Raw genomic sequence first — 12,509 nt, 5'->3', positions numbered from 1 at the left:
ACAAATACACAAGAAGCTTTTTTTGTCCACAATCTATCAAGATGATTGAAAAATATAAATATTTCATCATACAGAAGAATTTGAAGTCCAGCTCCAAGCCAGCCATCAAATTTTCAGAGGTTAAGTGTACCACTAATGAGGTACACTAGAGATCTAGAGCTTTCAGGCTAATTAGCTCATGAACGACAGTGACCAGACTGCTTCTGTCTGTTTTCTTACCTAACAGTATGACAATACACAACAGTATGGCAACAAAGGCTCCAGTACTGAGGCCAGTTGAAGACAGGAAAGCCTGAGCCTGACACACGTTGCCGTTCCGCCCCCTGCTGTTCCGCTGGCAGACACACACTTTAAGGGAGAGTGTAGTTGTGCTGCTTAGAGGAGGCTCCCCACCATCAGCCACCACCAGCACCAGGCTGAAGAAGGTCTGGTCCTGGCTAAAACCATCACGCCGACGAGAAACTATACTGGCAGTGTTATCTGAGGAAAGGGAAGGATGGAAGAGAACAAGGGATGAATGAGTAGAAGGAGATTGGTCAGGTGGATGATGGCAGAGGGATGAACAAGATGACGTGACAAAAGCACAAGCGGTACTGCTGGTTAAGTAAAGACAGTGTAAGCAAGGTTCTTTGTGATCATGAATCAATCCACTCAGTTTTAGAGAGAGGCGATGAATGAGCAGGATAAATTAAATCAATTCAAGTGAGAGGACTCCAATGAAGGCAGATAACAGTATGAGAGAATTAAAGATGGCCAGCAGGTGGCAGTACATCACACCTTTTGTTGCACATGTTGTCGGGGTTTACAAGTGAACAGCTTTCCTGATGTGAGGGTTAATGAATTCTTTGGGGTGAGCAGATTTAGGGCAACAATATCCACAGGGCTGATGTCCAGCAGGTGGCGGTAACCCGGTGATAGTGGTTTGTGTCTGTACCAGAAGAGCTCTGAATGGACGATTTTACCTCTGACGTCCGTGGTTCCATCTGAGAGCAATAATAGGTCAGTTTAACGGCTTTTACGCAGTTCAAACACATGCCGGTGTTTACTAAGAGTCCGTCATTCCAATACATGAAACTATCACCATCTTTCTTCATCAGAATGTCCAAAAACGGACTGCACGCATTCTGTAGTCCATAGTGACATTCAAATTAAATTACAAAGAGTTGAGTAATGCATAGAGCTACCAAAGCGCAATAAGACATCACGTATAAATCGTAACCAATGTGTAGCAGATAAGGAGTTTTTCAAATTGTCCCACAGATATTCGTCTCTGATGGGGTCAAGGCTGCTCCATGGCAACTCCCTTAATCTGTTTTTTTCGATCATTTGATTAAAAAATGACAAAAAAGGGAGCAGAGTCAGAAGGTCAGCCTTCATTCTTAAGTTCACCTGTGGTCATGAGCAGAAGAACAGGATTGCAAACAAGCAGCTGAAAAGAGTTTCCTCAGGAGGGAGGTTGGCATCCCCCTTAGGGATTAAGGTGAGAAGCTCAGTCACCCGTGCAGGACTCAATAGAGTCACTGCTCCTTTGTGCCAAAAGGAGCCAGCTGAGGTGGGTAGGGCATCTAGTTGGGCCACCCGGGTGCTTCCCCACAGATATGTTCCAGGACCAGGAGGGCATACATCTCCACGTGGGCCTTAGGAATGCTGCAGGATCCCCCAGTCAGAGCTGCTCTATGTGGTAAGGGAAGGGACCGGAGCTGCTACCTATGCAACCTGACCCACATTAAACAGAGACGGATGGATGAAAACAACTATTGTCCATGAAGGGAGCGGCAATGTAATAATCCAGCCATTAGAAGGAGCGTGGTCCTGTCTTTGTGGGAGAGTGTTTGTAATAGTCTCAAAAGCCTGCTTGTGGAATATTGGTAAAGACGCATTCAGTATCAAATGGGACCAGAACTATCCTCAGTATTGCTGACTTGACCAAATTCTGACAAGGGCTCCTGCACTGTGTTGTCACCAGACGCTACCGGACATCCTGGGTGCATCTTAGGCAATGAATGAAGGCATTCACACATGAAGGGGTCTTGATTTACCCTCAGCAGACTTGAGCCTTACCTCCATTGTCCTTAACCGAGAAATTGGGATTAACTTGATGCTCAGCAGGCACATAGAAGGAAAACTTCCCGTTAGCAAAGTTGTCACGATCGGCTGCCCGGATGGTCTGAATTACCTGATTGACGGAAAAGATGAGAAGGAATTTAAAATCAAAGAGAAGACACAAGTCAAGGTTGTAACACGATTGGACCCCTTTCATTTCCTTACACACAATATCAAATTGGTCCTGATTTATGTTTTCAGACCACAAAACTCAGAAGAAATCCTTTTCTACACTACCTTGACATTAAATAAAGTTCTCTAAAAGTTTTGCGCTCGTACTCTTCCGACATGAAAACCAGCCATGCCTCCCTCACGGGCTCAGCAGCAGGTCTCAGTATTTTAGATGAAATAGAAACCACAAATGAAATCCTAAGAAAATATAATTGTAATTGAATGAGCTACCAACAAGATATGGGGGGGGGGGGGGGGGGGGGTCACAGACTGTTGCCTGAATCTAAGCTAAATGAATCCCCTCAGAATAATGAGAGAGAAAGAAGGGATGTATAATGTGCGATCCCTTTGTGCGAATGTAAATATGAGATGAGCCACTGCTGCAAAGTAGGTCTATGGCTTTGTGCTTTACGCTTGGGTTTTTATCTCGGCTGGTTCAGAACTAGTCCAAATGTTGAGCAGAGAGGTTGGCGGTGAGGTGGAGGGCGGGGGCCGGGGGGGTATGAGGAAAGCTTGTGTTTGCATTTAATATGATCGTCTCTGTTGCTATCTGGCCCAGCAGAGGAAGCATCAGCCAGCCTGAATAATTTATGGCTTCAAGAAGCGGCAGAATTTGCACCTCAACTGATAAATACACAACATGAACGTTTGTGTGGGAGAGAGAGAGACATGAAGGTGTTTCCATGCATGTGTTCAGTGGTGTAAGAACGCTGCATTGTTGTATGGGTTTCTCTTTGATTCGACATCTTTCTACTATTTGTTCAAGGATTTAAAAAAAAAAAATGACACCCTGTACAGCAACTCTGCCAGAGGAGGAAAGTTTACGAGTAAAGAAGGGGGATTTAACCAAGCACATCTTCAGATTTGCCCAGCAAGCAGGATAGAAGCTGTCGCTGTCAATGTAGAGGAATTGACTGTATTTCTACTTTAAAATGAGAAAAAAAAAAACTTACAGTGCAGTCCTCCACTAAGGCTGCCATTCTATTACGTACAAATCTGCAACAGGATGAGTATCAAATATTGGAATCATGCATGATTTATTCTTAAAGGTCCATGGAATATTAAACCTGAGTCTTTTCCTGCCAACTGTCTTTTTTTTCTCCCCTCTTTCCTTTAATTTACCAGCCCGCAAAACTTTAACATACATGCGACTGCACACCTCCACAGGCTCGGAGACAGGAGCGTTGGAAAAATGATGGCTTTTTTTCCTTCTTTTTGCTGAAATGTGTAAGAACCATTACTGGAGCGACACATCAGTCCAAAACTGTAAAGAAGATATACATGACACGGCTATGGTGAACACATCCTAGGAAAAAGGCCAATCAGAATGCTTTGGAAGTTAAACGCCACAAGCTGTGTGTATTTAGACAATCAGAGGCTCTTCACTCTGTAAAGAGAAGCACCTATACAGAGCTGTGCAATATCACATCTGAGTAAGTAAGTTAAGTAAGTTCTGTCATGGAGGCATATCAAGTGTGTAACTTTAATCTTTCTGACCTCTAGATGCCTAAATACACACAGCTTGAGGCAATAATTCCAGATTACTCGAGGGTTCTGATTGGTCTTTCCTGTGGCTGTGCTCACTATATCTCTGTCCTCTGTACTTCCTCTCAGTTTTGCTGGATGAATGTCAAAGGGCTAAAATGCTGCTCTAACAAACTTTGGAGCACGATTCAGTACGGTGTACAATTTTTTTATTTTTTTTTTAGCTGACTTGAAAGTGTGTATTTTTGAGCATTGTCACTCATCTTCAAGACCCCCAGAATATTTTATTTTACTCTAAAATAAAAAAGGTTTCATTTAAGCTAACCTTTTTTTTTTTTTAATCAACACGTTCGTGAGAGTTGCTTTCATCCAAAGCCATCATTTTTAGATGAGCTGAGAAATGCATTTTTGCAAAGAAGTCATTTTCAAACATAAAATTGATTTGACATGTTTCCTCCCGCCATCCCATTGTTGCTCCGATTGCGCACTATCAAAACTACAGGGTAGTAATCAGCCTGGTTGAGCTGACAGTGCTCCTACATCGGTGTTCCACTGAGTCAGGTCCTATGTTTCTAAAATCACAGGTTCACAGAGAGAATGTGAATTAATGATCAAATATAAAGGCCAGGGACTTGTAAACACTCATTCACTTGTATTGCAGTGAAAAATATCAACCCTCCATGGCTGTTTAGCATTGGCAACCCACCTGTCCATTTTTAGTGCTCTCACACACTATGACTGCACTGTTGCCCCCAGATATTGATGGACTGTTGTCATTGACATCCAGGACTTGGATGGTGACTGGAACCTGACTCACCATCCGTGGATTATCTGCAAGTGAAATCACACCAGTTAGCTTTAGCTGCACCGCACAGATTTTAAAAACAAAATAATACGGACAGAAAAACAAAATCGTGAGGGCAGAACTTTGTGACAAAGTTGAGTAGAATAAATTGAGTAGAATAAATCACAGCCCTACAGTGTCCCAAGAAAAAGCTACAGCAGGAAGAGAAAGACGGTTGAGGAGGGTCCGGCATCCTTTCGTGTGTCTGTTTTTGTAGGGCACGCTAGACGTTTGCCCAGTCTGTACCTTGCGGGCACCAAAGTGGAACCTGGCACCTTCTGAACCCACTGATGTCACAGACTTGAAACTCTGTTCTCTTTGCCCTCCACTGAGTGGGTCGGAGAGCCGTGTTCTCTCTGTTAGTGAAGTTTGTTTACGGTGGAGTGCAGACAGTACAGGGCTGTCACTTTGGCCTAAGCCTCCCCTTTTGGTGGGTCAATTTAAAACCTCCTCTTCTTTGCCGGTGGAGCGAGAGGAGTTACTCACCCTGGGTCCATTTAGGGCATGGCGTGCTTATGTAACTCTCATTTAGCCTCTAAGGAGGTCTCGTTCATTTTGTCTGCTATGTGAAGGTAAAACTGGGTTTACGGCTCTCTAAGCAGCCTCTTTCACATTGCCTGGTTGTCATTTCCTTTTGCTTTCTTACCCTTTCCCATATATTTGGTTCGCAATGGAAAAAGGAAGGAACATTATACATTTCTTAGATGTTCAGCAAGCAAAAAAGACAATCATCAGAGGAAGTGTTTCAATACCAACGACCAAAAAACACTATACCTTCTTACTTAGAAAGAAAAAACTACCGATCAAGGAAAATATCAAGACTTCGCCACGTTTGTGATGTAGAGAGAGTCTGACAAACATGCAGACTCCTCCAACCCTTCTGCTCGCCTGAAAATTGGCTGTCTGACACATATCAGGAGGTGAAAACAGCAGATGGAAACAAATTGGTGAACAAAACCATGAAGAAACAAAAGAACCCCCTTTCAGTTAAAGAAGCACTTACTGATGGATGGAAGGGCAACGGATGTCACCGTGATGGATGAGCATGCTTAAAAATATAGCAGGCAGACAACTGTTACACCTCTGCTGTTGCCATGAACTTACCAACCTCTGCAGCCATCACAGTGATGTTATGCCAGGCTGTCTCCTCTCGGTCCAGAACCTGGGTAGTCCTGATGATGCCACTGTTTACTCCAATTGTGTAATACAACAGTCTTCCCTCTTCGTTTTTGATGAAGTACCTGTGATGCGGAATAACGGACTTTATAAAAGTGAATATCTTTATTTTTAAATCAGATTTATTTTAAGAAATAAGAATTTTAGTCATGATAAGAGTCAGGGTATACCATAATTAGTCCAAAGATGAACAGCAGACATACATATGCAAAAAAACCCACCAAACATCTTTATTACCTAACAGCGCTGTTGGTGCTGTCGGGGTCCATGGCGGTTACAGTGCCAACCTGAGTGCCAGCTGGTGAGTTTTCATAGACGTCCATGATGTAGTAGCTCATAGAGAAGATGGGTGGCTCATCCACATCACCCACAATGACTCGCAGTGATGTAGAATCTTTGAATGGCCCCAGGTGAGAGAAGCGTGGGTTCGGGTGGGTGTTAGAGCCTTCAATATTTAATATGTGAACTTTTCTCTTCTCATAGTTCAGAGGCTGGAGGGAAGACATAAAACATAATTACTCTACTAAGTCATTGCAAAGACTTAAAAGTCAAGTACCTTCTGGATATTGGTTTCAAATTTGAAGAAATTCCCATCAGGGCGTTCCTCAGATTTGGCAATCATGGGTGACCTTGAGCAGCACAGTGGTGCAGTGGTCAGCACTGTCGCCTCACACTGAAAAGGTTCTGGGTTCGAGTCCCGGCTCAGGCACAGGATCTTTCTGTGTGAGTCTGCATGTTCTCCCTGTTCCTGTGTGGGTTCTCTCTGGTACTCCAGCCGCCTCACACTGAAAAGGTTCTGGGTTCGAGTCCCGGCTCAGGCACAGGATCTTTCTGTATGAGTCTGCATGTTCTCCCTGTTCCTGTGTGGGTTCTCTCTGGTACTCCAGCTTCCTCCCAAAGTCCAAAGACATCAAGAGAGGACGAGGCTGATTGATACTCTAAATTGACTGTAGGTGTGGCTGTGGGTGTGAATGGTTGTCTGTCTCTATGTGTTGGCCCTGTGATGGACTGGTGACCTGTCCAGGATGAACCCCGCCTCTCGCCTCCAGCCCCCCCGTGACCCTTAACAGGAAGGGATGATGGAAGACGATGGATGGTTGGACGGGTGACCTTGACCTTTGACCACCAAAATCTCACAGAAATGTCAGTCAAGTGTTTGATGAGGATAGCCCAACCTCACACACCCCTCTGCTGTTGGCAGCAGTGATAAAGCAGTTGTATTGTGTCAGAGTCCCAAAGGGACTGCTAAATAGTGGCCCTCAATTAAAAATGGAAATGCTACTGGTGAACTTTTTAGGGTCTGCCTGAACGCACCAAGCTGGTTTATCTTATTGTGGGACCAAGGATGTGGAGCGTTGGAGGAGGGTTTTGCTCTCCTTTATCATGGGAGTCACTGGCTGTATGCTTGCATGCGTTAGTCATTTTGTGGCATATTTTAAGAATTTTTTTCAAACAATATGTCCAGATATCTCTACCATCCATTACTTCCCAAATGAAATGTATCACAGCTTATGTCTTTACAGCAGTCACTGGCCTCTACAGAGAGATTCATACATTAATTTTTCTCAACGAAGGTTAGTACCACAATACAATATTAGCTGCTGCCCAAAACGAAACAGAACAACTATAAAAGTGAACTACAAAAAAGATTTATGGACTCCTTGTGCAGGAGTCTTCCTCAGGTTTAGGCGGCAAGAGAAGAGGTGAAAGGAAAATCACAACCACTTTCAATTTAACTCACTCATTTCAGTATTACTGGAGAAAATAGGAGAAAAACATGCACTGCACAACCATCACTTGCAATGGCGATTAATACAAAGCAGTGAAGCAAGGGGGAAAGTGAAAACATCAAAAAATGTCAATAAACAGGCCACAGAAGGTTGTTGGGGGGGGGGGGTGTTGAGATGAGGTGAAGTTTTCCAACTTGCAGCTTCATTGTTTGCGGTTGCTAAAAACTATGTGGGTCCTACCTGTTTGAGGGAAATGATTCCTTCCCTGTGGTCAGCATTAGTGGTGATGGCAAAGATGGCAGCAGCCTCGGCGTTGGTGATGCTGTAGGTCATCTCTGAGTTTTGCCCGTCATCTTCATCGTTGGCACTGATCCGACCAACTGGCTTCCCTACTGGAGCTAGCTCTGGTACGTACAGCTGGTAGCTCTCTGCAACAGGAGAGCAGTCAGTCAATATTTTAACAACGAGTGCAGCTTCAACTGCTACTCAAGGTACAGTCACAGTATTAGGAGCTCCAGCTAAGAACCCAAACAGAATTTGTCCACATCAGCTCGCCCAGACCATGGCTGCAGATCCTCCCTGGGGAGGCATCCAGGTACTTCTTCTACATTTCTCAATCTAGATTAATCTTTTTTTTAATCGTTACTCAAATCAGAAAATAAATATGCAGTAAAAGAGAAAAGCATGAGTGGGATCATTTACTCTGTGGAAACTTTGGAGGGTTGTCATTGACGTCCGTTAGGGTGATGTTGACAGTAGTGGATCCAGACAGTCCTCCGACTGATCCTGCCATGTCTTTGGCCTGGACCAGAACAGAATAGTGGTCTCTGGTCTCCCGGTCCAAGCTGATCATGGCTGTACGGATGACACCTGATGTCCAGAGAAGGAGAGGACTAAATGTCAGTGTTGTCAATTATGCAGCCAGAGTGCACTCTGCTGGATAAACTATGTAATAACACCATGTTTTACTTCAGTACAATCTGCAAAATCATATCTGTGCATATAGGAAAACATACCCACTGATGCTCATACATACCAATGTGTTTCTGGTCATCTATTGTTGTTTTTTGCACTCATCACAATAACTACACACCCATAAACATGGACAGTTACGTCTGATACGTCCTACGACTTGAACTTGTGGCAACACTGAATGGACAGAAAAGCTGTTGTTGTTTTTTTTTTGGTTTTTTTTTGCCTAAATTCGCACCATTTAAGGGTTAACTGGTCAAAATGACCTCACTTAGCAAGATGTCCACACTCAAAAAGTCTAAACCAGAACTGGTTCTAACAAGGACAGAAATACCCCAACACATACACACATACACACACCTCTCCCACATGAGATGCAGATAGTGTTTAGCCTGGAGGCTCTGCTCCACTGCATTACTCGCTTCACAGGTTTACAAAGCAGAGAGCCATCTGGCCTTATCAGCCCCTTCAGACTGAGCAGAGAGACACGGTGCAGGCTGGACACGACAGGCAGCACACATTCTGCACCTGTATCACTCATACAGAGTGAGTGGTGGTGGTGGGGGGGGGGGGGGTGGAGGACAAAGGAAGTGGAGAGGAGGGGACTGGTGTGGGAGAGTAGCTAAAACGCTGGAGGGATTCTGCTACTGTGCCACTGTGATGAAGGAAGAGATTTGAGCCACAGATAAAAATCGACACAGTTTTGGAATGTTGGAATTGGTCTTCTCTGGATTTTAGGCAGCTTTTATGAGGGGGAGGGGGGTGAAAGTACAGAATTTAATTAGATGGAAGATACTGGGACATCTCTCCCCAGACAACAGTCTAATCTGGCTTCAGTCCTTTTGACAGAATGACACAAAACTGGCTTCTACCGGCAGAAAACCAAAAGACCTCCAGCTGTGCACATTCCTCTGCTGCTTCATGCTGTAATGACAGAGGCACAAATAATACTGGGATTGTGGGCTGGGAACCAATTTGATCGTGAATGTTGTGTAGTTAATGGTACTTGACGTTACAAATGCAGCATTCTCCTGCATGCCTCCTTCTTTTCACTGTAATCGTTCACATACTGACAGAGGAGAGTGGGGACAAGGGTAGATAAGAGGATATTCTCCTCTTCTTTAGCTCACAGGGACGGATCAGAAAGTAAGTAGATGAAAGCTAAGTATACACATACGTTATTAGCTTTGAATCTTGCTCGCGTAATGGTAGCTTTTCCTGCTAGTTTTTGAAACATGGTGGCTCTGCAAGCAAAGTGGACCACATTGATCTCCCACTGCCTGTGCGTCCATCTTTATTTATTCCGGCAGCACCCTGATCATATTCAGTTACTATTCAGATGAGTGCATCCAGTTTCATCTGCTGCCATGAAGTTCCAACGCAGCAGATGGATGAAGAGTAATGAGGGAGGGGCATCCGCTGCTTCCTCACTTTCCTCACCCTCATGCCGGACTTGGGAATTAAAATGGTGACCCTCATCACAAGCTTGCCTCTTCAGCCTTTAGGCTGGTGGTTTTTCACATCGGCCCCCATCCTCAGGGGTGGGGGAGATCTGGAGACCCAGACTCAGCAATGAAACTGCTCACCCAATCCATTAGCTCTCAGGGGATACGCCATGGTGTCATCACCCTCAGGCCCCCCGTAAACACAGTTTACCCTGGCAGATAAAGCGTCTGCTTCTGCTCACTCCCTAGTCCTGTCCACCAAAGTAAGGAGACAGGTGACCCCAAGAAAAGGGGCGGGCAAGTCAGAAAGTTCCTCTGGCATGAAATGCTAGGTGATAATTGATGTTATCCTTGAAGACTGCACAGGTCCTGACCTGTAGTCACCTACTTGCTCAACATTGGGATTCTACACACCCCCATCTGATGCCAAAGCCCTGGAAACTTTTAGTGGACCTTCAACTGCTCTACCTATGTGGATCTGAGATTGGAAGCGCTAGAGGCAGGCCACAAGTTCACGTTCACCGGGGGTTTGTGTCAATTGTCTTCTGCAGGGTAATTTAACCTGAGAATGGCATAAGCACTCTAGTCTTATTTCAGAGTCATTGTGTATGAAAGGCGGGGGGGGGGGGGGCAGCACAATTCAGTGCTCAGTTGCATTACACGTCATACTTTGATCCACTGTACTTTACTGTTCATGAGGCACCTGAGCCCACAGCCTCATTTACCACAGACGAGTGCAGGGTTCTCCTTTGAAGGAAAACTGTTGAATATGGACACATCTCACTTTAACATCAATCACACTGAATATTTGTTGGTGTGTGTCATCACATCGGCCTCATAATAATGAAGTAAAACGCAGCGAGTGTATCCGTCTGCAAAAGGCTTCATTCTCTAGACAGAATACGATCACGCCAGGCATCAAGAAAATTTGCTCATACACACACACAAGCATCATTCATGTGCTTTTCACCACAATGTTGACTACAATAGTACAATGGCGCATTTTTTCACACCTCGTGCCATCTTAACCTAGAATAATGATCAGCTGCACCGTCTCGGTATTTTCACTCTTGCCAGCACAGTGTGACTGGATGTTAGTTCATTCTAGTTTTCAATGCACCGGCGTGGAAGCCTCTTGATTCATGTTCTCTGCTAATCTTTCTCCTTTAATTTGTCAGAAAAAGACTTTAGTAAAGAAATGCGTTCCAGTTTATGAGTTAATTATAACTACTGGCAGACAAATATAGATGAGTAAAGAGAACATTTCCTTTATGAAAAAAAAGTAAGTTTCATCAGAAGTTTGTCACAGGCCATTTCTGTTAATCTGAGTCGAAACACACACCAATGTAGATGTCTGTCTGGAGGAAGGCAATGGTGAGACACACATACACGCACACACACACACACACACACACACACACACACACACACACACACACACACACACACACACACAGAGCCATTTTGTCTGTCTGAATGTTGGGCTTTCATCCTGTGATTTTCTCCACTTCACAGAGTCCAAGGTTAGCCATCCTTTTCTCTCCTGATAATTCATGTGCTCATAGAAGCATGAAGGCAGGAGCCTCAACCTCCTTCCACTGGCACCAGAGAGGAAACGATTGTGTAATATCGGCACAGCACAGATAAAAGCAAGGAAGAAATGGTGTTTGATCCAGTTTATTACAAAAAATATTTTTTGGTTGTTTGGTCCTCCGGGTCTTTGTCTGATAGCAGCTTGTGTCCTCATATTGAATAAGATAACAAGACAAAAGAATGAACAAACAATATAGCGACAGAAGAGAGATTCAACCATTGAGGAAATGGGGCCCTCCCAGGAGAAATCGACATCTTTCATTTCAAATATTTTGTAACATTTGTGCATTAAAAAATTGTCAGTGGTGGATTGATCCATCCCAAAGTGTCTCCATGTTGTGAGCATTCGCATGTCATTCTGTTGGTCAGAAAGGAGACACTGTATCCAGTCCAACAATTGGTGGATGAGGAGCACAGCACTCTTTTTTTTTCTGTTGGTCTTTTCTTCCTGTTTTTTACACCTCAAATAATTTGCTGATTCACCCCATCAAGCTGTCCTGATCACTGCTCAAGTTGCAGACTTTTTTTAAAACCCTGATGATGATTTGAGTCCAAGTGTGTGTGCTTTAGAAGCACGTGATACAACAGCGTGAGGGAGGGTGGCCAGTATCCTTCCACACACATGAGGCACTGGACATGACCCACTTAACATTATTATAGTTTGGTGCAATTGCCTGAAGGGAACTACTAACGCATCTGGCCTTGTGGCTTCAGGCGCCTTGTAATTTTTCAGTTCCGAGAAACTGCACCGGGAGACCACCTCATCTGATCTCATTTACATGACATTTCGTTTGCAATATCTGATACCAGTATTTCACTCCGTGTCGGTCAGGAGGAAAAAAAAAAAAATCACATTTAGATGCTCATGTTTCCAAACTAGCAGCAAAGATCTATTTCAAACAGAATGATTTTTGCTTATGGCATTAATCTGACATCACATACAGCTTGGATTTTTAATAGTCATCTTCTGTGTTCGAATGTATAAAAAAG

At 44.1% G+C, this 12,509-nt stretch overlaps 1 protein-coding gene across 1 annotated transcript in view; it reads right to left on the bottom strand.

Moving 5' to 3' along the window:
* LOC147261760 (cadherin-18-like) overlaps positions 1-12,509 on the bottom strand; it is a 32,592-nt gene that overhangs the window by 2,844 nt on the left and 17,239 nt on the right. The window contains exons 5-11 of the mRNA XM_086203955.1: positions 8,212-8,379; positions 7,750-7,937; positions 6,017-6,270; positions 5,708-5,844; positions 4,466-4,590; positions 2,062-2,176; positions 220-480 (exon numbers count right to left, since the gene is read on the bottom strand). Of these exons, the coding sequence (XP_086060081.1) occupies positions 220-480; positions 2,062-2,176; positions 4,466-4,590; positions 5,708-5,844; positions 6,017-6,270; positions 7,750-7,937; positions 8,212-8,379 (1,248 nt within the window). The remainder of the gene's footprint in view (positions 1-219; positions 481-2,061; positions 2,177-4,465; positions 4,591-5,707; positions 5,845-6,016; positions 6,271-7,749; positions 7,938-8,211; positions 8,380-12,509) is intronic.

The sequence above is a fragment of the Aulostomus chinensis genome, chromosome 5 (assembly GCF_037954235.1).
Source record: "Aulostomus chinensis isolate RoL2024-O1b breed Wild chromosome 5, RoL_Achi_v1.0, whole genome shotgun sequence".
Lineage (NCBI taxonomy): Eukaryota > Metazoa > Chordata > Actinopteri > Syngnathiformes > Aulostomidae > Aulostomus > Aulostomus chinensis.
The sequence above is the reverse complement of the archived record's forward strand: the minus strand, read 5'-3'. Positions and strand labels throughout refer to the sequence as shown.